The 25,702-nt window shown below is 42.7% G+C and overlaps 1 protein-coding gene and 2 pseudogenes across 2 annotated transcripts; 1 reads left to right on the forward strand and 2 right to left on the reverse strand.

The window, feature by feature from the left end:
• Positions 1–1,988: 1,988 nt before the first annotated feature.
• LOC133907768 (expansin-like A2) lies at positions 1,989–4,024 on the reverse strand. 2 transcript variants are annotated; one of them, XM_062349851.1, is made up of 5 exons: positions 3,374–4,018; positions 3,163–3,272; positions 2,888–3,069; positions 2,569–2,701; positions 1,989–2,392 (listed from the first exon to the last, which is right to left on the reverse strand). In XM_062349851.1, the coding sequence occupies exons 1-5, from the start codon at positions 3,534–3,536 to the stop codon at positions 2,144–2,146; spliced, it is 837 nt and encodes a 278-aa protein (XP_062205835.1). In that variant the 5' UTR covers positions 3,537–4,018; the 3' UTR covers positions 1,989–2,143. The 2 variants fall into 2 exon arrangements, with proteins under 2 accessions (XP_062205835.1, XP_062205836.1); XM_062349852.1 differs by having other exon boundaries at positions 2,213–2,392; positions 2,477–2,701; positions 3,374–4,024.
• A 4,204-nt stretch (positions 4,025–8,228) lies between these two features.
• On the reverse strand, positions 8,229–13,750 carry LOC133906999 (pentatricopeptide repeat-containing protein At3g02330, mitochondrial-like; annotated as a pseudogene).
• A 2,984-nt stretch (positions 13,751–16,734) lies between these two features.
• On the forward strand, positions 16,735–21,429 carry LOC133906998 (ubiquitin domain-containing protein DSK2b-like; annotated as a pseudogene).
• Positions 21,430–25,702: the final 4,273 nt, after the last annotated feature.

Here is a 25,702-nt window from a genome sequence, read left to right on the forward strand (position 1 = left end):
AGTAAAGCATGAGATGGAGTATAAATATGGCGTGTAATAAAGTCAAGTGAAAGAGATGCCGATACAAGTGACAAGGCAGTCCGAGAAATCAGGAGCGAAAGAGACTTGCTGACGGTCAAGATCGTAAGACGAAGTACATGTGTCGTCATCGAGATATTTGCATAAGGTGTATGCAAGTGGCTGTAATGCACGGTTTTCTAGTTTGGCCAAAAAATCAAGGGATGATGGAGTGCGTGTGGTATTATCGCGAAACTTGCGTTGGGACAAAATTAAGTCAAGAAGGCGCCACAACCACCAAATAGATGGAGAAAAAATCAGACGAAACTATCCCGATGGTAGCTGAGAGTACATTATAAGAGAACGATAGTTTAGAAACATGATTGTTTAAGAGATGAGTCACTTATGTCTATAAATAGAGAGGTATGCTTGGTGAAAATATAGAGCTTTGGAGAGTTTTTGGAGAGTGTTGAGAGCCTTTCACTTGTGTTGTGTGGAGAATGAGAGATGAGTGCTTAGCCTATAGTTAGGTGAGAGATTTTGTGAGAAAAACACTTTGTAATCTGTCAAAAGAGGATGTTCTTTTGAGCTTAATGAAGATAGTGCTTTTGCATATGCTCGAGTTCATCTCCTTCTAGTCTCCTACTTTTGCATCTTGTATTTTTGTGCAAGTTCTTAGTGATTTCTTGTTGATTTTCTTTTTCTTAGAGAACTGCTCATTTTAGGTTATGTAAGATTTATTTTTCTTGTTGCTATAGAATTAGTTATCTCATATGAGTTGGCTTTGAACCATCTCAACCTTCTAGATCAATCAATTTGAAAAATTTCTTACTCCGACGCTAGTTTTTTTGTGTTTTGAGTTTTTTTAGTTGTTTGATTCATTACACTATGATTCTTAATATGATCTTAATTGAAACTTAGAGTTCAACTTTATCTAAGAGAAGCGTTGGTTTTGAAATTTTTAGAATTTTCATTTGTCTCCTTTACTTCCATATGTGATTTTGATAGACGTTGAGTCGAGAAATAGAAAAAATATCATCAATTTTAAAAAATTAGTAAAATCATTATTCACCTTCTCTGATCACCTATCTCTATCCTACAGATTCCGTACACTTCTGACGAAGACCACCCGCGCTATGCTGATGCGCAGCGCCCGCGAAGGAACAAGCGCTGGTCACCAAATTCCTGGATCACAACACGAGCATTAGCTCGTCGCTCAGGAAAAGGACAGAAGAGGACGGCCAATGGTATCACCGGGATGCTGGTGCCATGCACGCTCCGTGTCTGTCTGAACATTCGCTCAAGCAGAAGAGGGAGAAGCACAAGCTGCTTCGATCGGGGGGCTCAAACGTTAAGGTCAGGATGAAAGGTCTATTTAAGTACTCCTTTAGCTCTGAAAAAATTTAGAGCAGAATATTTTTATACACAAATGATAGTTGGATGAGTCATCTTATTTCTATCTTAAATTAGAAAATAGTAACTTAAGTAATTTTATTATAACATACTATATTAAAATCTGAAAATGAAACGTGAAACTGAAAGGTAAAATTCTACCAAATAGGATCTATGAATGCTCGGCTGGATCGTTCCCAGCCACCGAACTCAACGGATCCTTTTTCCAATCGACTCCATACGTTCTGCCGCAACAGCAAAGTGCCAAATGAGGATTACTCTATTCCAACGCCGTTCAGACTCTCAACGACCGATGATGTCACTCTTTTGGAGCCGTTATTCAGTGTAGAAATGTTTCGCTGAATCTGCCGAACGTCTCCGGCTGACTCCGTCCGGCTGATCAAACCTCCTCGTCGCGACGACGGCTTCTGCCCGTTCCATTCGGAAACAGTTGCCCTGAGCGCACGCGGAGCCGAAGTGGAGGCACTCCTCGTTGACGACCAGAAGCCATCGTGCGTGCACACAGCACGCCCCACACTACGCATCGTGCGCTCCAACTCCGCTGCTCGCCGGGTGGAGAAAACAGCAACGCCGAACCAAGTTGCAACGGCACGTTCGACCTCTCCGATCCCATTCATCATTTCATCCGTCCACTCGTCCATCCAAAACGGAAGACGCGGAGAAGGAAACAGAAAAAAGAAGAATCAAAAGCAAAAAAAAAAGATGTACAATTGCGATCTGGTTTTGTGTGTTGTCACTGCCACTCCTGGGTGTCGCAGGGGCAGTACCCTTCCTGCGCGACGTCGGCGATCTGCACCCCGGTGTCGTAGACGCGGCCGGCCTCCCACCGGCGCGGCAGCACCTCCGACTCCGCCCACACCCACTTGCCGTCGTAGCCGCCGGTCACCACCAGCCTGAACTGCAGCGGCCCCGCCGGCGCCTGCCTCGTGCTCCACGACGGCCCGTGGTCCCGCGTCATGAACCACCAGTTCGATGACCCGACCTGCGCGCCACAGACGTCGTCAGGCAACCACCGATAAGTTCGAATTCGAACTAAGGACGCGCTCCTCGAACGTTGCTTGCCGACCTCAGTTTTTCAAACTTGTTTCGAAAGGGAAAAAAAACCCAGAGAGATGGACAGACGGTTGCGTTTGGTGAAGTGCGTGGAAATCGATTTACCGTGGCGACGTCGACGGCGACGATGTCAGTCTGGCCGCCCTGGTACAGGAACCTGATCGACAGGTCGCTCGGAGCCCGGCTCCTCTCCTCGACGCGTATCGACAGGTTGCGGTTCGTGTACACGCACGGCACTCTGCACGGACAAAAATCCAGCTGTTATTCCGGGCCGAAACCGTAACGAGACAAGCTAATCCGTACCAGTAGCTAAACACGAAGTTGCTGTGCTCAAATATAGCAAGTGTGCCAAAGCCGAGGTTATACAGCTGACACCGTACTTTCGCACGGCGCCGCGCGTAGCGGCAGGGAGCGGAGCAGCTACCTCTTGTACTCGACGTCCACGACACGCTGCTCCCTGAGCCGCGCGCCGGCGCCGGCGCGGGCCATGGCGGCGTACGCCGCGCCGCTCAGCACCAGGGCCGTGCGGTTCGTTGTGCGCGCCTGGTCCGTCACCACGACCCTGGCGCCGGCCCCGCTGCACAGCTCGCTGTCCGTGCACCGCACCTGGAATGGCGGTCGACGCTTAATCCCAAATCGTCTAGAAAAGTTTTGCAAGATACCGTACTGTCGAGAGCGAGAATAGACTGCCGCTGTTACCTGGAAGCAAGCGCCGCAGCCGACGCCGCCCCTGTACAGCTCGGGGCTCGCGGCGGCGAGGAAGCCGCCGTTGAAGGACGCGGCCAGGGAGCCATACCCGCACGAACCGGCTGCACACGCGCACAATTCAGCAGCCAAAAGATCAACCAACCTCTCAAGCATCACACAGACCAATCAACTGAAACTCAGAATGCAGTGGACGCCTGCGTACCGTTCATGGCGAGCGAGGATGCGTGGTAGGTGGCCTTGGACCGGCGCACGCACCGGTCACAGCCGTAAGCCGGGGACGAGAGCACGACGAAGACACCGAGCAAGAGCAGGAGGGAGCAGGAGGCGGTGACGCTCGCCACGGAGCGAGCGGCGGCGACGGCCATGGATCGAGCTCGCCGAGACGTGCTTGAGCTTGAAGTGGTCTACTTGGGAGAACAGGGGATTTCTTGAGAGAGAACAGGGAAAAGGGCCGGCTTTATGCTCACGCGGGCGCCGCGCGCGGGCACGCAGGTTGCTGCGGGTTTACCGGCTACGGTACGAGCTGGACTGATACTTGGTGCTGCCTCCAGCAGGACGCAGAATGTTTTGGACGCGCGACGCGGTTGGGACTTGGGACGGATATAGAGAGGTGGAAGCAGGGATGGCAGGGCTGGGCGGCCATCGATCACACGGCAATTTTTATGGGAAGAATTGAATATTAGACAGCCGTTCATGCCTTTGCATGATTCAGCCGTACTCCAGCGTTGGTTTGCATTTCGATCGCACGGTAACTTTTATGGGAAGAACTGAACATTTGACAGCCGTACTCCAGTGATGGGAAGGAAAGGCGCCGCCGGAATTGAGTGGGATTTGATTGGAGGGGATAAGAACCGCTGCCTTTGCGTGATGTGGCCGAGGATTTCAAGAACGATTCAGGCTTATCGCGAACCACGGCGCCACCGTCCACTGGGTTCCCTGTGCCGCCGCGTCATGGTCTCCTTCAGGCACACCGGTCCTGATCACGACACGTCGGACGTACGTCCCCTCCATCCAGGCCGTTTCGGATAACCATCTTGCGTGCGCGCATGGATGTGTTCGAGTTCAATCGAAACTACTCCTACTTCTTTTCAGAGTTCATCAATTCGAGCAATAGTTGCAGTAGGCCACGTTGTGAAAGGCATGTGATTACCGAACTTTTTTATTTTTATATTTCTTAAATCGAAAAATAAAATACAGATGTTTGTTTTGAAAAATCGCGCATCTACTGGGTTTAAAAAAATAAAAATATCAACCGCCCTTCTAACGAACGACATATTAAAAAATAAAAATACATCATTTTTTAGTGCTCTTAAAATTCAAAATATTATAAAAATCTAAAAAATTGTATGTGTGGATGATGTTGTAATCTAGCTCTCACAGGCTCTAGTACAATGAAATTGTCTTTTTTGTTTTTTATTGTATAAATTATATTTTTGTCTAAATTTTTTTGAGAGCTAGATCATAGTATCTTCTACACTACTATTTTTTTATGATTATTTCAATAGTATTTATAATTTTAAGAGTAATAGAACATATTTTTTATTTTTAAACATGTTGTCCGTCGTAAGGTCGACATATCCTTAAAAAAATTATGTGCTTACTGAACCAGGAGCGGTTAGGATGCTTGGGTCTATCCAGTCTAGAAGATTTCTCATCGTTTCTTCTAGTCTCAGAAGAGTTGTGCTTCGCACATGCTTTCTGATGTCTATATTTTCAAAAAATGGTTACGTGTATTCTAATGGATGCAGAGGCTAAAAGTTATACTTTTATTATTAAAAAATTCAGAGTAAGAAAAACACTAACTTGGCAGCAAGAGTGCACTGCCAACTAGAACATCATGGCAACGGAATTTCTTACGTGACTGGCGCGTGATTGGGTGCTTGCAAGGCTTTTGAGTGCCGAGATCACTAAGGTTGTAGAGCGTTGGGCGATCGCAGTGAAGGAGACCATTGTTTCGGTTTTAGTTTCTGTCCATGAAACGAAGAACGAGTTAGGTCAGACCGTGGTGCCATGTGTTCTCATTGTGCTCCGCGCGCGGCAGGCTACGGCTGGTGTACCTACTGGCTTATGGATGGCATGATCAATGTCTTCCCAATCGTGCTAATCCCATTATAGTTCCAGGTCCCTTTCCAAATCTTATTCCGAAAGTGACCTAACCAGAACTGTGCTAATATCCTCAGATCTATTTATTATCTTAATATTTTTTTTAAAAAAAAAATCATCACGTTCGCTCTTAATACCATAAAATTATCACGTTAATCTAAAAAATGAAAGTGATCTAGATCAATCATCGTTATGAGCATCTAACGGTTTAGATTTAATCAAAGAGTCCAAATCAAATACAATTAATAATTATGTAATTTCAGAATTAAAAGATATGAAAGATTAGCAGTTCAATTTACATATAGATTGGAAAGCAAAATATCTAAATAAAGAGTCCAAATAAAATAAAATAAATAAAATAAAATGGCTAATATTTAATTAAAAGTTATTGTGATAAAAATATTATAATAAAACTAGCCACGGGATTAATATATGGCACCTTGCTAGTTGAATTTGAAACGTAGACGTCAAGGGCTTAATCATTTCTGGCGGCCTGTTTTATCTGAAACAAATATACGATAATGTGTACGGAAGGTTGCGAGCGGCCATGCTGCTGTGACCAACCCTCTTTTTTTTTTCTTTTGAGAAATCCAATACAACAAGCAAGCAAACTTGTTTACATAACGCTTAATGAAGACGGAAGATACGTAGATTAAAAATTGATAAAATCACTATATAAATTTTATTGTTAACGAATACATCTCATACCATAACAAAATTTCGTATTGATAAGACACAATCACCTTTTATCCAAGCCTCTTCGCTTACGACGTGACGGGCATTCGACTGCACACGTTGATGACACAATTTCTTTGTTGCAAAAATCGCATGGTAGCGGGTGCATAACTGCATACGGCGTTGACTGTTGCCACTCGTCGCCACCTGGCTGTCTCCCTGATTCTGACTTGTACTTGCCAACGCGCGCGAAGCCCCGCGTCAACCGCTGCCTGCTAACGCGTAGCGATCTCCCAATTACTAGTACTGGTACTTCTGCTGACCCCGGTTCCCGAAATGCATGCCCGCTGACTCGGCCAGCCAAACCTTAAACACTAGGGTACATTGACGCCGAGCACACAGTGTCAGCTGTCTGTCCCAAGCCATGCCACCAGTCCACCACCGCCATTCACTGCATCGTTGACTCTTGGTACGGCGTGACCTCTGCGGCTTGGCGGTCGAGCTTGAAACGCGGATGCTTGCACCGGTGGGGCTCGTCGGCTGTTTTCTGTTTCCTCGCACAGCTCCGGCGGCAAACTTGGTGCGGCTGCGGCGTCGACGCGGCCGTTCCCCCCCGCGCGCGCGGGCTCCTTCGCAACGCCTCTCCAGTCCAGATCCTTTTGCCGTTGGCTCCGCCACAAGCATCGCGTGGCGTCCGTTTGCACGGCACGTTTGTTATTTTTTTTTATAGGGAATTTAAGATATTACTAGCTGAATGCACTGCACGTTGCAACGGATGCACACTCATATTACGTTGTGCAACCACATCGAAAAATCTTGGTTTTGATTCCTGAATTTCAGGTTTGACACATTACTCTTGCCAATCATCAGATTTTTTGATTGACAAAACAGATCTTTAAGTCTCGATAAAATATACCTTGAATTAAGATTATCGGACAAAAACAAGTTCTTTCTACATGTTGTGAAATATGCCCTGCACGCATGGCAGACGAGTGATGTGACATGGCCCACCTGCAGGTGCACACTCTCGTGAGGAGGAGAGGGCATGGAGTGGGAGAATGTGCGCGAGGCTATGGAAATGGGAACCGGGGAGCGGAACATGGGATGGAGCATGAAGATGCAGTAGAGATATTAAAACAGGCATAGTGATACAAGAGCACCATCTACGAGGGTGTAGAGTGGAGTACAATACTTTGACAGGCGGAACACATGCACACAACACATGTACATATACATAGGGCACTCGTCGTAAGGTAAAGGGGCATGCATAATACGTGTTGAAGGAGCAGGCCAATGATCAAGAACTCATAGATGGCTTCACCGTTCAGCTGAACATCGTCGAGGTTGGACGTTATCGATGACGCCCGGGCGAAAGGGCCTCTTTGCTTCATCGAAGGAAGCGGAGGTTGCATGAGCGACATGCCTTTGTGAATACACACCGTCGACAATGATGGATTGGTATGAAGAATGCCGGGGTGCAGAAGATTGGCAGCATCAATTCCATCAGGGAGTGGTGCTGAGTGAACAACCAGCCATCAGAGTCATGGCCGTCAAAGGTTTCTATGTGTTGCCGGCCTCGTTAGAGCTCCATGGAGCATCATGCCCTCCACCATAGCAGAGGGTCCAAGAGCAAAAGATTGAGGGTGTGGGTATCGTCGGAACAAAGGGGAACAGTTTCAGTGCGAGCGACGTAAGCGTGGTGAATGGTGCGGTGGAGGTTGGCGACACGAATGACGGCGACAACAGCTTGGAGGGCGATGGTTTGAGTGACATTAGGGTAAAGGGGGATTTTTTGGCGCTCACCAGCATGTTCAAACCTAACGACAGTGGATGCGACACCCGCAGCGGCACCAAGCTCTGCAACGACGTTGACGGCGACATCTCCAGTCGGAATCAAAACAATTTGAGCAAGAACCGAACTGAAGCCAACGCAAACGACTTCGAATCCGAAGGGGCTAGCAATTTCAACGACAAGGAGCTGAGAATTTGAACCGCAACGATGCACGACAACCATGACAGAAATTAGAGAGACTAACATAATATTATTAGTAGATCTACGGCTAAAGGGGAGGGACCCCTCCCTCTTAGCTCCAACAAGGTTGCCAACGCCGGAGAAAAAAGAGGCTGACGGAATTTAGGTCTGAGGAGGGGTGGCAGCGGGACGTGGGAAACCCTAGCTTTTTCGTCTTCGCCAATAGCCCATTGGATAGCACTAGCCAGAGGAGGTCAGGTCTTGCCAGGGGCGGACTCAGGAGAGGTCCAGCCAGTGCACATGCTCCTGCTCAAATGGTTGTTTTCAATGAATTTTAGTGGAGTGAGTCCCCTTTGCGCCACAGCACATTTGTTACTTTCCTGTTGGCTTCCTGCATGCATTGCGGCGTGACAACACGGGCGTGCGCGCTGGCCTGCAGGTCGGGCCCCCGGGTCGAGTCGACAATCGCAGCGGTTGCCATGTCATCTCCCCGGGTCGCTTTGCGTTCGCCTGGAAGAAAGGTATCCTCTGCCATTGACATTGACACGGTCAGAAAGGTCTGCAGCTACCACCACATACAGCAAATTTGATATCAGAGTTTATAGTGATATTAGCAGGCTAGCCGTAAAAAATCAGAGTAGGTTGTTTTAACCGACAGAATCTTAGCTGCATGTCACTTGCAAAACCAAAAGAAGAATACGGAATTAAACCGGACCAATCAAATGCATTCTACTGGACTACGCTGAGCCAAGACAACTCATTAGAGAGACTAACTTTCAGACCTGAATATCATCGTGCCCATAAGCAAGGCATCTATTATGTACTGTTCAAAGCACATACAACATATTAGATGGTCCAAATTCATCAAGAGCCTACCTTTGAGAAATGTCACAGTTCTTTTTGAGTCAGTGACCTGGAATTTATAATTTCGTGATGATGGTATGTAACTATGTACACCAAGGTTCCCAAAGAACGATACAGTGCTATTTCTACTATAGCTTAATATCATATAGGTCACAGAACATCCACTAAAAAGAAAGACTAAAAACTTTGTATTGAAAAGGGTACTCGATCAAAGGAGGTATAACCATAGCTAAAATGCAAGGTGAATTGGTACTCATAGCAGCGCTAATGGAACTTGTAGAAAATCTCGACATTTCTTTGAAAAACAGAATATCTTGTTGTTTCTAGGTATATAAGACACATTTGCTTCTCTACACTGGCAGTACTTCATACCACCAAATGATAAGTTTCTATGAATGATAGGTTTCTATGTTATGAAATAGTTAACGATATAAATGATTATCGAATAAACCACCTTTTGTAGCGCTGTGGCATCCCTTTTCAGGCACTGGAACTCTTGAAGTCCTTGTCTCAGTAGGCACTTCAGCCCCCAATCTAAAAGCATGAATAATATTAGGTATTAGCTATCAGATCTGGAGCAAAATAAGAAATAAAACACTTTAGATGTAGAGAAAAGTAACTTGAGGACACAAAGTACTCATATCTAGAAACAAGATATGAACTAGATGAATTGTGCCAATCATAATATTTGATCTAGAGCAGCACGATAATTTCTTTATATGGTTCTCAACATCACCACTGTGTTGTGCTGACCAGTGTCTTGATAATTGAGCATCACCTTTTCTGTATGTCTATGGACAGATGTTAAGAGTCCCACCATGAATAAACTTAAAATGTGAGTAAAAGAGGCAGATTCAGCAAAAAAGAAAACCTGCAGGGTGCAGGCAAAGCAATATATGCCAGGGTGATTAATTGCATACACAAATACACACATGAAGCAATGGTCATGACAGTATTCAGCACAGTTCTTTGAAATCAAAATCGAGATGCAGGGAATGATGAAAGCAACTGTTAGTTATTATTATTATTATTTGCTCTCTCAAGATCTGTACTGCAAGTGGCAATTCATCAAGTTATGTTTCCGTTCTAGGTTGTATACCTTCTGCAATTTCCCAATGCAGATATTCTACAGACTACAGAGAGTACATTAGAATGTAATGTTATAGGGCATTCTTACAAAGTTGTGTGCCTAGTCGAGACGACTACAGAAATACCTATGATCAATAAACTGGCAATGTGGTATTTCAGATATGACATAGGAACTATTGGTTTTTAATTCAAGATAAATATGCTACTGGTACTACCAAACTATAATTGCAGAGTAATGTTTCACAAGTTGAGGTACGCAGCTGATGAAGGTTGCCAAGTCAGCAGAATATTCACTATTCTGAAAAGCAATATCTAGAAATATATTCTTTCAGTAACCTATGTGTGTGTGTTATCGTGTTTCAAGTTGCTTAAATAGCCAATAATGATTATAGCTATAGGAAATACAAACACACTCAGATGTAATGAAGTATAAATGATCTGGAATCCTGTATAAAGTTATACCTCTTGGCTACATTTAGGGCTGGCCAATGCTTGAATCTCAACAACAGAATCTTGCATCTTCTCTGAAAAACTGTTAAACCTGGATTCTCTTTTATCTTTTTGACAGGGATTCTCTTTTATACTTCAAAAGCTTCTCAAAAAAAACATCTGCACAAAAAGCACAGCATCTTCAGATTCTGTTTTAGAATCTCGTCATTATCTGTTTTCATGCCAACAACTGTCAGTTGCTTGCATTCCTAAGGTCAACAAGAGCATGCTTACAGAGTAACAGCGAGATGACCAGGGAAAACAGTTAGAGTTTCTGCCTCAGCATCCTTTCTAGTACCACGATTTCTGCTGGAGGAATTTTTCAATTTGATGTGCATTCTCAGAGCTTCATAAAGTAATAGATTGACATCTTCAACACAAAAAAGATTGATCACCAACAATTCCAAGTAAGTCATCTTGCTCAGATGCACTCCCCTCTTCATCAACCCCAGCAAAAAAAGCTGAATCAGGCTCATATCCAGAGAGTTTCATCTCACCAATCAAATCATTCAACATCTCATGCACCTCCCTCCATCTCGGATGGACCTTATCTCCTACAAGGAAACCATGCATCTCACTTCGCACCTCAATCCAGCTACAGCCAGGTTCCTTCTTCAGCCGCCCCTTCCTCGTTAGCCTTCTTGTCCTTGAAACATCAACCCATTTCCCTGATTCTGCATATACATTCGAGAGAAGAATGTAAACTGAAGAATCATCTGGATCCAGTCGTAGAACATTGCTTGCAGCAAGTTCAGCCACTTCAACATCTTGACGGATCTTGCAAATGCTTAGCAGAGTCTTCCATATGACTGCATCTGCTTCAAAAGTCATGCTGCTGATAAATTCCAGAGCTTCCTGTGGGCCCTTTGAACGTCCTAATATATCCACCATGCAAGCAAAGTGTTCCAGTTGCGGTTCCAATTTTTAGTGGGTCGTCATCAGATGGAAGAAGAGGCATCCATCACCTAGCAGCCCAGCATGGCTGCATGCCCGCAGAACTGCAACGAAAGTTGCATGATTTGGCACAACACTCTCTTTTTGCATCCTTCCAAAAATCTCGAGTGCTTCTAATCCTTGGCCATGGAGCGCATAGCCACATATCATAGCATTCCATGACACAAAATCCCATTTCTGTGCCTTTTCAAACATTAGCAGTGAGTCTGGCATGTTCCCGCATTTGACATACATGTCTACAAGAGTGCGAAATATATATTCATCTCCAAGCTTTTCTTGCTTGATAATCTGACCATGGATCTGTTTTCCCAGCTCAATGGTAGCCAGATTGGCACAAGTATCAAGAACAGTGGCATAAGTACAATGATCAGGCTTTAGTCCCGTATCTAGCATCTCTGAGAAGAATTTCTGTGCTTCTTCACTCTGTTTGTTGAGTGAAAATCCTGATATGATGGCATTCCATGAAACAAGTTCCTGCCTCCCAATTCTGTCGTGAAGCTTCTGAGCCTCTGTGATCATGCCGCACTTGCAGTACACGTCAACAAAAGCATCTGAACCAAGCCCCGACTTACTTCCTCTGTTTCGCAATGTTTGTCCACGCCCACCATTACGTACAAACCAAAGAATACTGAAATCGAGTGAAAAAATACACTGAGATGACCATGCTACCCTTAATCAAAGCAAGGATGAGAGCAAATAACTCATCAGCGTTAAAGTAAATGCATACATGCACACAAGGGCATAGCAGAAAAATGGACCATAAAGCATCCTTTGTTACCGCAATAGACAAACAATTTGAGATAGATACTCTCGAAGCCATGGATAAACATTACGAAACAGAGGGAGTAATAACTTTGTCATGAACCGTCAATCCATACTCCAAAGATTGCAAACCTGCACAAGCCTTAAGAACACTACCATAAGTGAAATCATCAGGTTCCATACCAGAGCGCAGCATTTCATTAAAATGAGTTATTGTATCTTCATAAAACCCATTTTGTTCAAGAGACGCAATAATTGCACTCCAAGAGACTGAATCTCTTTGCTCCATCTCCTGGAAGATAAGGTATGCTTCTGCCAATGCTTTGCACTTCCCATACAGATCCAGAACTGCACTTTTAACACAAACGTCCACATCAAAACCTGATTTAATCGCTAAGCAATGGGCTTGCAACCCTTGAAAGTACCCCTTAACCTCAGCACATGCACTGAAAACACCTGACAAGCTGATTACATCGAAACCAATGCCAAACCTTGTCATGAATTGAAACAGTTCCTTGGCCTCAACTCCTAGCCCTGCACGTACAAGCCCAACCATCATGGCATTGCATGTCTCCACGGTATGGTTGGCAAACCAAAGAATGCCCCTCTAGCATCGACCAAGCTATTAGCCTTAGCATAAACGTCCACAATGGCTGTTCCAAAAACACTGTCAGAATTAAACTTGTTCTTTATGGCGTGCGCATGTAACTGCCTAGCAATGCTCAGACATGACATTGCGGCGCAGGATCTAAAGACACTGGCATAAGCCGGCTGACTCACCCCCAGTCCCAGCCTCTGCATCTCTGCGAACAGCTCAAGCCCTCGCGTGTGCAACTCATTTTGAACACATCCAGCGATAGCTGCACCCCACGAGACCCAGTTCCTCTCAGGCATTCCATAGAAGAAACGCAGCGCGTCTTCCAAGCTCCTGCACTTGCCATACATGTCCACGAGAGCACTCCCACTCCGAACATCAACTTCCAAACCTGTCTTTACCGCCAATGCATGGATTTGAACACCGAGCGCCAAGTCCTCCAAACCACCGCACGCCTTCAGCAGGACAGCAAAGGTCGTACGGTCCGGGCCAACACCGCGGCGAGCCATCTCCAAAAACAGGCCCGCCGACTCCCGGAACATGCCGCGCTGGCAGTAGCTCGAGACGAGCGCGTTCCACGACACGACGTCCGGGTCCGGCATCGCGTCGAACAGAGATACCGCTGTGTCGATGTCCCCCGCGCGAGAGTACGTCGTGAGCATGGTGTTCCACGAGATCGTGTCCCGGACTCCCGGTGGGGAATCGCGTCGAACACCCTGCGCGCGCGGGCGGCGTCCCCGCAGATCGCGTACATCCGGAGGAGGTAGTTTGAGACGAAGGCCGTGGGGACAAAACCGGACACGAGCATGCGGGCGTGCGCGGCGCGGCCCGTGGAGAGGGCCGCGCGCCCAGCGTGGGCGCAGAGCTGGAAGAGGTGGGAGAAGGTGGCGTTGGCGAGGGGCCCCGCCGGAGCGGGGGGCGGCCGCGACATCGGGGGATCAGGGCCTCAGGGGGCGCGTGGCGGGGGAGGTGGAGCTCATGATCTATCGGCCGGAGGCGGTGCGATGGGTGGTGGAGTGGTGGAAGCTGCCACTACCGCGCCGCGCCATTGGCGGGTACACGACATAGCTCGCAAACGCCAAACGGTGAACTTTTTTAATTTTTTAATTTTTTTTGCAAATATATATATATATATGTCCATTTTTAAAATTTTGAAAATATAGACCCGACAAAAATAAAAATACAGCGTTCCAAATGCACTCAAAATTTAAAATACTATCAAAATAGTTATGAAAAAATATGATTTAGAGGATGTTATCATCTACCTCTTTAAAAAAATTCACACAAAAATAAGAATTTTGTCTTTTTTCTCATTGTACCAGTAATGGTTTGAGTCCGATTTTTTTTTAGCTAGATGATAATATTTTCTATACCAAAGATTTTTTAGAATTTTTATAACTATTTTGATCGTGTTTCAAATTTTAAGAGCATTTGAACGTGATATTTTTCTAAGTAGCTTGTCTAGTTTCTATAGACGACATGACTTTATATTATAATTTTTAAAGTGGATATATATTTATAGTTTTTAATTTAAAAAATATTAAAAATCACCAAAGGCTCATGGGACTCGTTGTTGGGCTCGCTAGGGCTTGATACCTTGGGAGCCACAAGATTCTATACTTTTCTAGACTTGTTTGGGCCTTCAAGAACCAGCATTAGACTAGAAGAATTGAGATTTTTCTATTTTTATTTTTATTTTGCAATATTTACAAAAATACATGCTTATTTTAAATATTGTACATCTAGGCGGTTGTCGCCTACTAGTAGGGCGATATTAACTGTCACCTATCCAATGGACGATATCTTTTAAAAATAAAAAATATTAAGTTTTATTCTCTCAAAATTCAAAAAATTATCAAAATAGTCTTGAAAAATTTTGAAAAAAAAATATATTTTGTAGAGGATACTATGATGTAGCCTTAAAAAATTTAGATAAAAATATGATTTGTACAATGAGAAAAAAAAATTTCATTGTACATAGTCTGATAATTGTAAAAGTAATTGTTTGAGTTTTTTTTAAGAGATAGATTATAGCATCCTCTACACTATACTTTTGTTTTTTTAAAAAAATATGACTATTTTGATAGTGTTTTGAATATTGAGAGCAATAGAACACATTATTTTTTTGATTTTTTAAGATGTCAACAGTTGGAAGAGAGGCATCTTTATTTTTTTAAAAGGTGCGCTATCACCCTTCCAACGGACGATGGTAGCGTATACGTGCAATATTTTAAAATAAATATGTATTTTTTAAAAATCATTGATATCTTCTGCAGGCTTACCTAAAGTTGTCATTATAGGCCCATTGGGTCTACAGATAGCTTTTCGGGCCCGTTTGGATGATTTCCAACGTTTTCCTCAAAAATAAATAAGTAAATAATAAAAATCCATCGTAAGCTACACTTTCACGTGACAAGTATGACGCATGACAGTGCTGGTGACCCGTAAACTTGGACACAACAAACGCGGAAAAAATGGTTAACAAAGCAACTCGTGAACAACTGGGTATTGGAACGAGAGAGTTTAGCACACAAAAAAATGGCACCAACAACAAACACTCTCAGCAGCTAGTCATAAGTATGGCAAACTGTGGAAATGATGATCAACATATTAACATATACACACCTCACATTGGTGATAAAGTGGAGGTTAACGTGACTGCTTCTTTTCTCGTTTCTTGTTTACCTATGCTATTCTAGATTGATATTGTACGTGTTGATTCTAGTCGTTGACATGCTAAAAACATCATCATTAATATAGGTAATTATTATCTATAACGGCTGTATATGTCATCAATAAATAGTATAATAGTAATTTTTTTAATAATATAATTATAGTATTATCTACAAAAGTAATATAAACCTACATGTAATAGACTATAATATTATTGTATTTTATAAATAGATTATCTAATAATCGATAACTAGCTTTTCTCTTTTCCGTATAGGTGAAAAATCTGATATGACCTCTCTTATAGTTAGATGACGCGGATTGTTAGAGACACTTAAGTGTTAGCTACGGGACATTGCTATGCAGCAATTTCTTTGTTCCATTTTCGTCTTACCGTTTTTCCTTTCAAGCTTATCGTGCGATCCAACGTGTCATGCATAGACTATAAACATTTCTATAATATTTCAAAATTTCTAGATTACGTTTGTTATCACATTTACTTGTATTGAAAGTCAATAAGCAAGTTCACATCTACATGAGTATGAAATACAGTCAGCAGAACAAGAAAAAAAAAGCTGGAGATACCAGCAATCTGTATAAGCACACCAACATTTCTAGACTGAGGCCATAAGTAGCTGTCCAATTACATCAAATACTGATAACAATAGACACAGCTCATCAATATCACAGACGGGACTAGGATTAGGCGTGAAACCCTGCAGCTATTCCCAGAGGTGAGCAGAGGCAGCGTCCACCTTCAATTTATCATCAGCACATAGGATGATATCCCATTTTTACACGAACGATAGAGCGGGAATTAGAATTATATCAGGTCTTTTGGGGAACTTCTTCTTGCTATTGCGTTCCTCGTTCTTCATAGAGCCCAAGTTATAACTGTAAAAAGAAAAACCCTTAGATTTTGAGAGACGTTAAACAATTTCAGAAGTCAGCTCGCCTATAAATCAGCTACCGAGGTAAGAAAGCTATTAAAAAAAAAACTTCTCTTATAGCACTCTATAAAAACTGTGCGAACAGCCGAACACACACTAAAAACATAGTTGATATTCTCAATTTTACTATATAGGCAGTAATACTGACTCCCCTTTAAGCTCTAATTGCCTCTGCTTGATTTCTGCTAACCCCCACCTCTAATTGGTTAGGTTCATCCACCATTAATCTCATTTCGACAGCACAGATCGCGAGGCACCCTGTATATTCCACGGAATCATATTCACATGATCCACACCGGAACACCCGAAGCTCTATGGACCCGTTCCACCAGAGGAAAGAGGAGCCTTCCCTGTTGGCAAGGAGCGCGCGCCTAGGCCTAGAACCTTCCCCGCACCGGCCATCGCCCGCCGGTCCACGGCTCGGCTGGCCCCACCGTACAGCGACACACCGCCACGTCATGGGACGAATCCAGGCTGTCCACCACCTCTGCCCCGACGCGCTCTCCGCCGTTAAATCCCTCGCGTCACAGTCGACGCGTTCTTCTTTCGGTTCTTCTTCTCTTGCAGGCGGAGGGGAAGGAAAAAAGAAAAAGAAAAAGAAAAAGAAAAAGAAAAAACTCGCAGCTCACGCGCAGACGCCAAATCCCAATCGGAGCCAGCGGCCGCCGACGCGACCGGATCGGGGCGCTAGGTTTTGAGGGCATGTCAGGCGGCGGCGAGGGCGCCGGGAGCGGCGACTCCGCGCCTGCGGCTGCGTCGGTTGCGGCGGGGGCGACGCTGCACATCCGGTGCGCGAACGGCTCCAGGTTCACGGTGCAGGCCGACCTGGGCGCCGCGGTGGGGGCGTTCAAGGAGGTCGTGGCCGGGAGCTGCGACGTGCCGGCGCCGCAGCAGCGCCTGATCTACAAGGGCCGCGTCCTCAAGGACGAGCAAACCCTAGAAAGCTACGGTGCGTGCCTCGCTGACTGGTAGAGGAAAATAGCTCGCGATTAGGCCTCGTGGGGTGGGATTGGCCGGTTCGGTTCTTGAATTCGGCGGGGTGGCTGTGAATTCTGCGCGGTTCAGGTTGTCAGTGCAATGCGTGTCTGTGTGCTTGTGCATGGATGGTGGCTAGAATCTGCATTTGGTTTCCCTTTGCCATGCATGTAACTAGGTGGTAGATTTACCTCGTATTGCGCTAGCTGATACACGTGTGATTCGGTGATGCAAATAGATAGTGTAGTGTGTTGATTGCAACAAATACCGTTAACTTAGATGATACTACCTTTGTTCTCTTTTACTTGTCGTTAAGTACATCGACACGGTTTCCAACAAGCACGTTTGGTTATTACTTTTGACAATTATCTCTTTTTATAAGTTGATAAAAAATAGATGATGTTAAAGTATTTTTCATGACAAATTCATCACTATCATTTTCATGTGCCAAATCCTAATAGTTTTGTGTATATTAGTGGTCAAAGTTTCTAAAGTTTGACTGCATGCATTCTAGGACGACAGCTATTTCAGAACGGAGGTAGTATTAATTACATCCTATTAGTAGATGAAGCAGATTAGCTTCTCTTGTCGCGACTCACATACGATTGCAAACATTATGGAGCCATATTAGGTACTGCTGGTTGTGCATATCAGGTGTATATTGATAGGTGAACACAAATGCTCTCTTGGATGGGCTGGTAGGTCAAGTGAAATACGGTAATTATCTTATGATTGGCACATGAGTAGTTATGTTATTATTATTCGTAATTGTTGGCTATTTGGTAAAACTAAATGAGGGGCTCGTATCACCCATGGTTCTCGCTCCTGTGAATGTCCATGCCATATTTGTTTTTTTTTATCATGTAACTAGTGAGAATCATACACTAAAAGATCGTGTTGTTCAATGAAAATAAAATGTGTTTTTTAGTGCTGTGGATTTATTATGATTTGTACATTCGCAATGTAGTAGCCGTGTATGCATTGGCAACTTCATATTTTGTGCTACTATAGATTTATGGCATACTCACAAAGATGCATTGCCTTTCGCACATATATAAATTCTGCAGGTATTGTCATTGGGACTTCTTTTTCATTTATTTACATCAGATGTAGGAGCATTCTCTTTCTTTCTATTTTACTATTGACCTACAATTTAAATCTTGGAACTATTAAGCATTTTTAGTTACTCGTGCTTCTTGTATTTTGTAGGTGTTGAGACAGATCACACAATTCACTTGGTGCGTGGTGCTGCCCCACTGGCTGCACCAACTGCACCTGCTGCTGCCAGCCCCAATGCTACAACTACTCCTAGCAGTGGCCCAGCAGGTGGTCTTGGAGGCCTGTTTCCAGGTGTTGGTGCTCCAAGAAGTGGCGGATCATCGGGTATATTTGGGGCAGGATTTCCAGAATTAGAGCAAGTTGAGCAGCATTTAAGCCAGAATCCCAACCTAATGAGGGAAATAATGAATATGCCAGCAATGCAAAATCTCATGAATAACCCTGATTTAATACGCAATATGATCATGAACAACCCACAATTGCGCGAGATGATGGATCGGAATCCAGAACTTGCCCATGTGTTCAATGACCCAAGTGTCCTCCGCCAGACCCTTGAAGCAGCTAGAAACCCTGAAATTATGAGAGAGATGATGCGGAACACAGACAGAGCTATGAGCAACATTGAATCTTCTCCTGAAGGGTTTAATATGCTCCGACGCATGTATGAAACTGTCCAGGAGCCTTTCCTAAATGCAACAACAATGGGTGGGGAAGGCAACACAGCCTCAAACCCATTTGCAGCTCTTCTTGGCAATCAGGGGTCTAACCAACCCAGCCATCCTGCAACAAACACGCCAACTCCTGGCTCAGAGTCGACAACAGGAACCCCTGCTCCAAATGCTAATCCACTTCCAAATCCCTGGAGCACCAATGGTAGGATTTGAATACTCAAGTAGTTTTGAATGTTTACGCTTTTTTTTCTTCTGTTGATGGTATGCGTTTCTATTTTTATTTGCCTACTTAAATCACCAGCTGGGAGTGCACAAGGAGCAACACGGTCTGGTCCTGCTGGCAGTGCAAGAACTGGTGCCACTGGTGGCCTTGGAGGGTTGGGTTCCCCAGATTTGAGTAGTTTGCTTGGTGGTCTTGCTGGTAATGCAAGAACTGCTGGTGCTGCTGGCGGTCTAGGAGGGTTGGGCTCACCAGATTTGGGTGGTATGCTTGGTGGTTCACCTGATGCTTCTCTTTTGAGCCAGATGTTGCAAAACCCCGCAATGATGCAGATGATGCAGAGCATTATGTCTGATCCACAGACCATGAACCAGGTACATTATGATTCAACTTGAGCCAACCTTTTCTTGTATGGTTTTGGAGATGCTAGAATCCTAACATAGGATCGTTCCGTAATTTCTGTTTGTCCACAGTTGCTTAACTTCAACCCAAATGCACGTAATCTGATGGAATCAAATACTCAGCTGAGGGAAATGTTCCAAAATCCAGAATTTCTTCGCCAGTTGACATCTCCAGAAACTTTGCAGGTACGTTACAATATAAGCCTTTAACTATTTCCATCTCTTACTAACACTAAATGTTTTGTCCCCCTTTTCAGCAATTACTCTCATTTCAACAGACTTTATTAGGACAGCTTGGTCAACATCAACCTAGCCAGTGAGTATCTATGGTTCAACAGTACCTGAATTTCATATATCTTATTATTCATTTCTGTAGAAATTATGCATTGCCATTGTTATGTTTTTTGAGCTCCTTTTAATTTGTTTGATTTGATTCAGGGATGGCAACCAAGGAGGTAGTGCCACAGGTAAATTTTCGGTTACTTTTACTCACCATATTTTCTTATCGCCTGGATTATTATCTCTCTATGTCAGGTTTTGATGCGAATAGTTTTGAGTTGCCCTTTTGTGTTGTTTCGCTTGTGCAGCAACAATTACTTTGCTTTACATACGGTGCTTGATTGACTGTGTATTCCTCGAGGTTTCAGTCCTGTCGTGAGTTAGGCTATAAATTGTAGCATGAGAATGATAAGCATTGATCGGTTTATTCTTAATTCCAAACTGCTGAGGTGCATAGCATAAGAATATTAAATTTCTCAGGAACATTTGTCCCAACAGTCAGTGAGTCAAGTTCTCTATCAGGTAATGCATGAATATATGGAATTGGAAATAGTTTGTGTATGACTAAACACTGTTGCAATCACATGAATTGATAGCCGGGAAACATATGTAAGTTCATAGGCCTTTAGACCGCTAGACCGCCACTCTGGAAACACTGGAACCCTTCAAGTGAATTTGTTAAAAATGAATTTGTTAAGTGTTGAACATGCTGAGGTAGTTTACAGCTGCTGTACCGTGCCCAAATAATGTAGCGAAGATAACTTCAATGAGTTCCCCATTCTGGAGCAATGTTTGATGTGCAGCTGTGCACTGATCTTAAGTTCTTACTTGAAAAGTTGATGAGATTACTCTAGTTGAGCAGTGACAATGAAAAATTTACAGGTACGCGAGGAACCGCTAGCCTTGACACCTTGATGAGCATGCTCAGCGGGCTTGGTTCGGGAGGTGGTTTAGGTGTGCCAAATACCTCCAATGGTTAGTATACACTACTATTTAAGAACTTGTATGATCTTATTGACTTCTTTCTGTTGATCTGTAATGATTAATGGTGTCCTCGTCCTTGTCAAAACTTCAGTGTCACCGGAGGAGCTGTATGCAACACAGCTTACTCAGCTCCAAGAAATGGGTTTCATTGACACGGCGGAGAACATCCAAGCACTGGTCGCTACTGCTGGGAATGTACATGCTGCGGTGGAACGCCTTCTTGGGAATCTTGGCCAGTAGCTAAAGCAAGCCAGACGCCGCCAGTTCAATCACACATCCACGAGTGTTTGGCTTACTGTTTCTCTAGGCCCTGAATTCGAAGGCAGTGTCCATAGTCTGAAAATTCTGAAAAACAAAATAAGCAAGAAGTCAATCAGCCATTAACTTTTCTCTCATACATGGTCGTCATGTCTTTGTTTTTACAGTGTTGTATTTGCAATATGGATTGATGTACATACATATGGTCTGAGTGTTACCTCATAGAATATGTCTGCAGTTTTTCAACTGTTGATTCCCCATCAATCCATCTATATCTCAAATTGTCAATCTGATCCATGTATCTGATGATTATCTCTGAAATATCTATTGATGCGGGCATATTCTATACATGAGGCTGCTGCCTTGTCTGACGGCTGTGCTATCGTTTTCGCATTACCTGTATTGTGGGGTTTAGTTTCAGTCATGATGATCTGTTGCTGTTTGAATTTCCATGGTCCATTGTGCTCATCCTCATTCCTCACGGAGACTGATGGATGGTTATCGCCTATCCGTGCAAGGGTTTCATGGCTTAACCGTACCTGCCCGACTACTAGTGAAGAGTGGCACTATCCTCTCAGCAGACTGTCCCATAGCTGAATGAACAAGCGTCCTGGAGTGTGAGGTGTGGTGTGAAGTGACAATGGTAGAGCTACCTCTACCATGCCTGGCCTGCAGCACTCGTCGTCGTCGCAGCTCATGAGTTCGCTCCCACCGACCCCAATAGTTTTCTACCGATGTTCTCTCTCAATTAAACTAGCAACAACATACATATTTCACTCATACATATTTCACACACATAAAAATTAAATATTAAATGTCTACATATGAAGATAAATCTTCATATTAAACGTCTAAGTATAAAAATTAAATAATAAGAGATTAAATATATTTTTCGAAGAAGAAACAAATTAAATATTAAATGTCCATATATAAGTGAAAATTAAATAATAAAAGATTAAATGTATTTTTTAAGAAGAAACAAGATATAATTTTGTACGGTAACTTTGGATCTACCCAGATAGACAATAAAGATTAATAAAATCTATCACAAGTACTTTTGGTTAGCATCACGTCGTGTAGTTATATCATAGAAACCCTTCCGCACATGTACGGGTTGTGGGAAGGGTGAGTCGGGGTAGAACTCCGAATCCGTGCCGTACTGTCAACATATGGTACCTACGGATAGACTATGTCACGTACTTGCACGCAGGCCACAAAGAAACTACACATCGTATTTGTATTTCGCACTCGAAGTACATCATTTTATTTATGCATTGGCTAGACTCAGAGCATGTTTGTTTGGGTTTTTACTTCCGACTTCTCTGAAAAGTTGTGCTTTTAGTTTTTCTGAAAAGTTAATTTTAGATTTTAGCTGTTGAATTTTACAATAATTTTTTTCTTTTTAGCACACTACTTCTCAGAAAAGCTACTCTCAATTTTTGTTCATTTTCTCAGAAACAGACTTCTGACTTCTCCAGAAATCACTTTTCAGCAAATCCATTTATTTGGATTTCTGGCTTCTACCCTTCTAACATAAGTCTAAAAGCCAGAAACTGTCTGAAACAAACAGGTCCTCGATCATCATAGTGAGGTGTTTTCGAGTAATACTACATGCACCTACAGGAAATTTTTGTAAAATTTACACTTACTGCTGACGTAGACAACAACAACCATGTATGTTGACTGCTGAGTAAGGTTGTTGATGTCCATGTCAGCATTTAAGTACAACTTTTATCAAACTTTTTTTTTAATATAGCATTAGTAGTTGTATTCCTGGGCTGGCGGGTATTTGCATCCGTCGCTACTATACAAGGCCTGTCACAGACAGTTCAAAAAGAATATACGGCTATTCGGACCATATGTTGAATTGTTGAGGATTTATACATGATTGTCTATCATACAATATGAAAAATAGGGATACATATCTAGTCATTGAAGAATATTGCAAAGAGACATATTTATACATGTTTGTGTCTCCGAGTTGGATAATAGTTCTATATCTTATCTTGCCATGATTATATTTAGAATCACCAAGTACAAAATGGGGTTGTACATGGATCTAATCCTAAGTATTAGACGGATTTCTAGGTTCTTACTGTTGAAGATCTAGTGAGATAGGGATTGCTTCTGTCATGGATCTTTAATGGGTATGAATCTTCTATTCGGTTAGACTTGATTAGGGGTTCGTGACTTCGAAAATCTGATAGCACGAGTTGTTTGTTGTAAGGCTTCTGATGGCACGAGTCTATTCGATGTGATTTGATTGTCCATTTGGTGACCATTTGGTTGAGTGATCTTGGAAATGAATTCATCAAACACCAAGAGGATGAATCGAATAAACCAAAGACAAAAGAAATGAAAACCTCAAAAGAAGGAAAGCTGAAGTTCCATAATGATCATATGGAACATTGCATGAAGTCTGCTCTAAAGAAGTACATGAAGTTCCATAATAATCCATTATATTATTATTTGAATGTTAAAAGGAGCCACCATGTTCGCTCTTAAGGTCACGAAATTACCACGTTAATTGAAAAAAAAGATCTAGAACACTCATTGTTATAACATATAACAGTCCGGATTAAACCAAAGAGTCCATATCGAATACGATTAATAAATAGCTAAATTTAAAATTAAAAATTATGAAAAATTAGCAGTTCGATTTCCATACGGTTTGGGAAACATATCTAAATAAAGAGTTCAAATAAAATAAAATAAATAATAATTAAATATAGTCTTGAAAAAATAATCAAATTATTATAAAAATCAAATACCTAAATGAAGAGGTCATATAAAATACAATTGATCAATAACTAAAATCCATAATGAAAAATAATGAAACGAATTCAAAAATCTTAATAAGATAATAGATTAAGAAGCACCGTGTAGCTCAAGGTCTTCGCATCAAGTAGACAGCAGGCAAGACACAATATGTAGGAAAGGCAAACCTATTCTGTTTTTTTTTATTGCTACACCTGACACATGCTTTTGATAGTTGATCAAAATACATACGAATCGAACCAATACATGAATATGATCCAGGTACAAATTTAGAACATAAATAATTTGCTCTTCCAACAATATAATTTTTATCTCTTCTTCTAATTTTATGCGTTTTACAACTAAATGATACTAACCTCGTAAAAAACTAAAGAGACTAATTTTTAATTAAATATTATTATAATAAAATATTACAACGATGCTAATCACGCTAAGTAACATACGTCACCTTCGTAGTTGTTCAATTACGATAGCCGTGCTTACGTCACTTTCGTAGTTGTTCAATTACGATAGCCATGCAGAACCGGCACTCACAAACGGTAGCTTAATCGGAGGTTATCTGGGAGAGTCGGACGTAATTAACCGGTGGTCTTATGAGGCCACGGGAACCAAGAGGATACAGTCGCCAGAAGTAGTCAGATAACGTGTACATTGTATTCGTGTGTGTGACATTATATTTTATATGAAACTGTGCTTTATGAATTCAAGATCGAATGAATAAAGTTACGCATTTTAATTATAATTGTCTCATGTTCTTCATATATACTGGTATATTGGCACGTCCGCAATACATATACGGTTACATATATAGCGATTCGAATACACGAAACAGCTTTGTTTCGAATCCGCGAAATACTAATTTTATACATTTTGCAACTAAATAGCACTAACCTCATAAAAAACTAAAGAGACTAATTTTTAATTAAATATTATCATAATAAAATATTATAACAATGTTAGCCACGCTAATAAGATATGTCATCTCTAGGCCAGCTATATAGCCGGCACTCACAATGGGCTCGCCTCTTCTCACTTGCTGACCCAATCTTCACCCAGTACACGTGGGTTGGGCTTAGCCTTCCGTTTAGTCTTCCTGGGCCTTGACGATTCCGCTTTGTCTTGCTGGGCTTCCTTGTTAGGGCTGGTGGTATATTGGGCCCTAACACGCTAGTTCAGTATAGGGCTCTTTTTGGGCATGTGTGTTGCTTTGAGCACTGAGATTGGTGTTTCTAGTGTAATTCGATCTCAGATTTCTGAATGATTCTAGTGCAACAGAAGCTCGGTATTCGCATTGTTAATCTACAAATCGATCCAGACATGGAGCTGAATAGGAAATTAGCAACATCATTGTGCACATATCATTTGCGATCACCACTTCGATCTGCTGAGTTGGATGCTTCTTCTGTGTCATCTTACTAGTATCATATCGTGTTGTCTTGGTTTTGTTACTGATACCGGGACTTGGTTGTTGTAGTTGATAAAATGTCCTTTTCAGATGATGATGCTGATGCCTTGGGATCAAGGATAATGCCTTCTTCAATGTTTCTTTTAGTTCAGATTACTTGTTTATTTGCCTTCATTCTATAAGATGCACAATTGAAGTTCTTGTCACTCTCAACGCGTGGTGTCCTGCTAAACCAGTTGCGTTTGCCAGATCTTCAGTTTTTTACGCGGTCAGGTATCAGCATCTAATTATATAAAACTCCGCTGAAAAATTAAATTTCACATAACCTTGATGAGTACTTCATTCCCTTGTTTTTATTTTTAATAGTTAGAATTGCTA

Source organism: Phragmites australis, chromosome 24 (genome assembly GCF_958298935.1).
Source record: "Phragmites australis chromosome 24, lpPhrAust1.1, whole genome shotgun sequence".
NCBI classification, from domain to species: Eukaryota; Viridiplantae; Streptophyta; class Magnoliopsida; order Poales; family Poaceae; genus Phragmites; species Phragmites australis.

Bases quoted from the DNA above. Each gene is read 5' to 3' on its own strand.
- LOC133907768 (XM_062349851.1), bottom strand. From the start codon at position 3,536: ATGGCCGTCGCCGCCGCTCGCTCCGTGGCGAGCGTCACCGCCTCCTGC. The intron at 3,273-3,373 runs GTACGCAGGCGT...GCGCGTGTGCAG, and splicing joins ATCCTCGCTCGCCATGAACG to CCGGTTCGTGCGGGTATGGC. The intron at 2,702-2,887 runs GTAGCTGCTCCG...TTGTCCGTGCAG, and splicing joins GTGGACGTCGAGTACAAGAG to AGTGCCGTGCGTGTACACGA.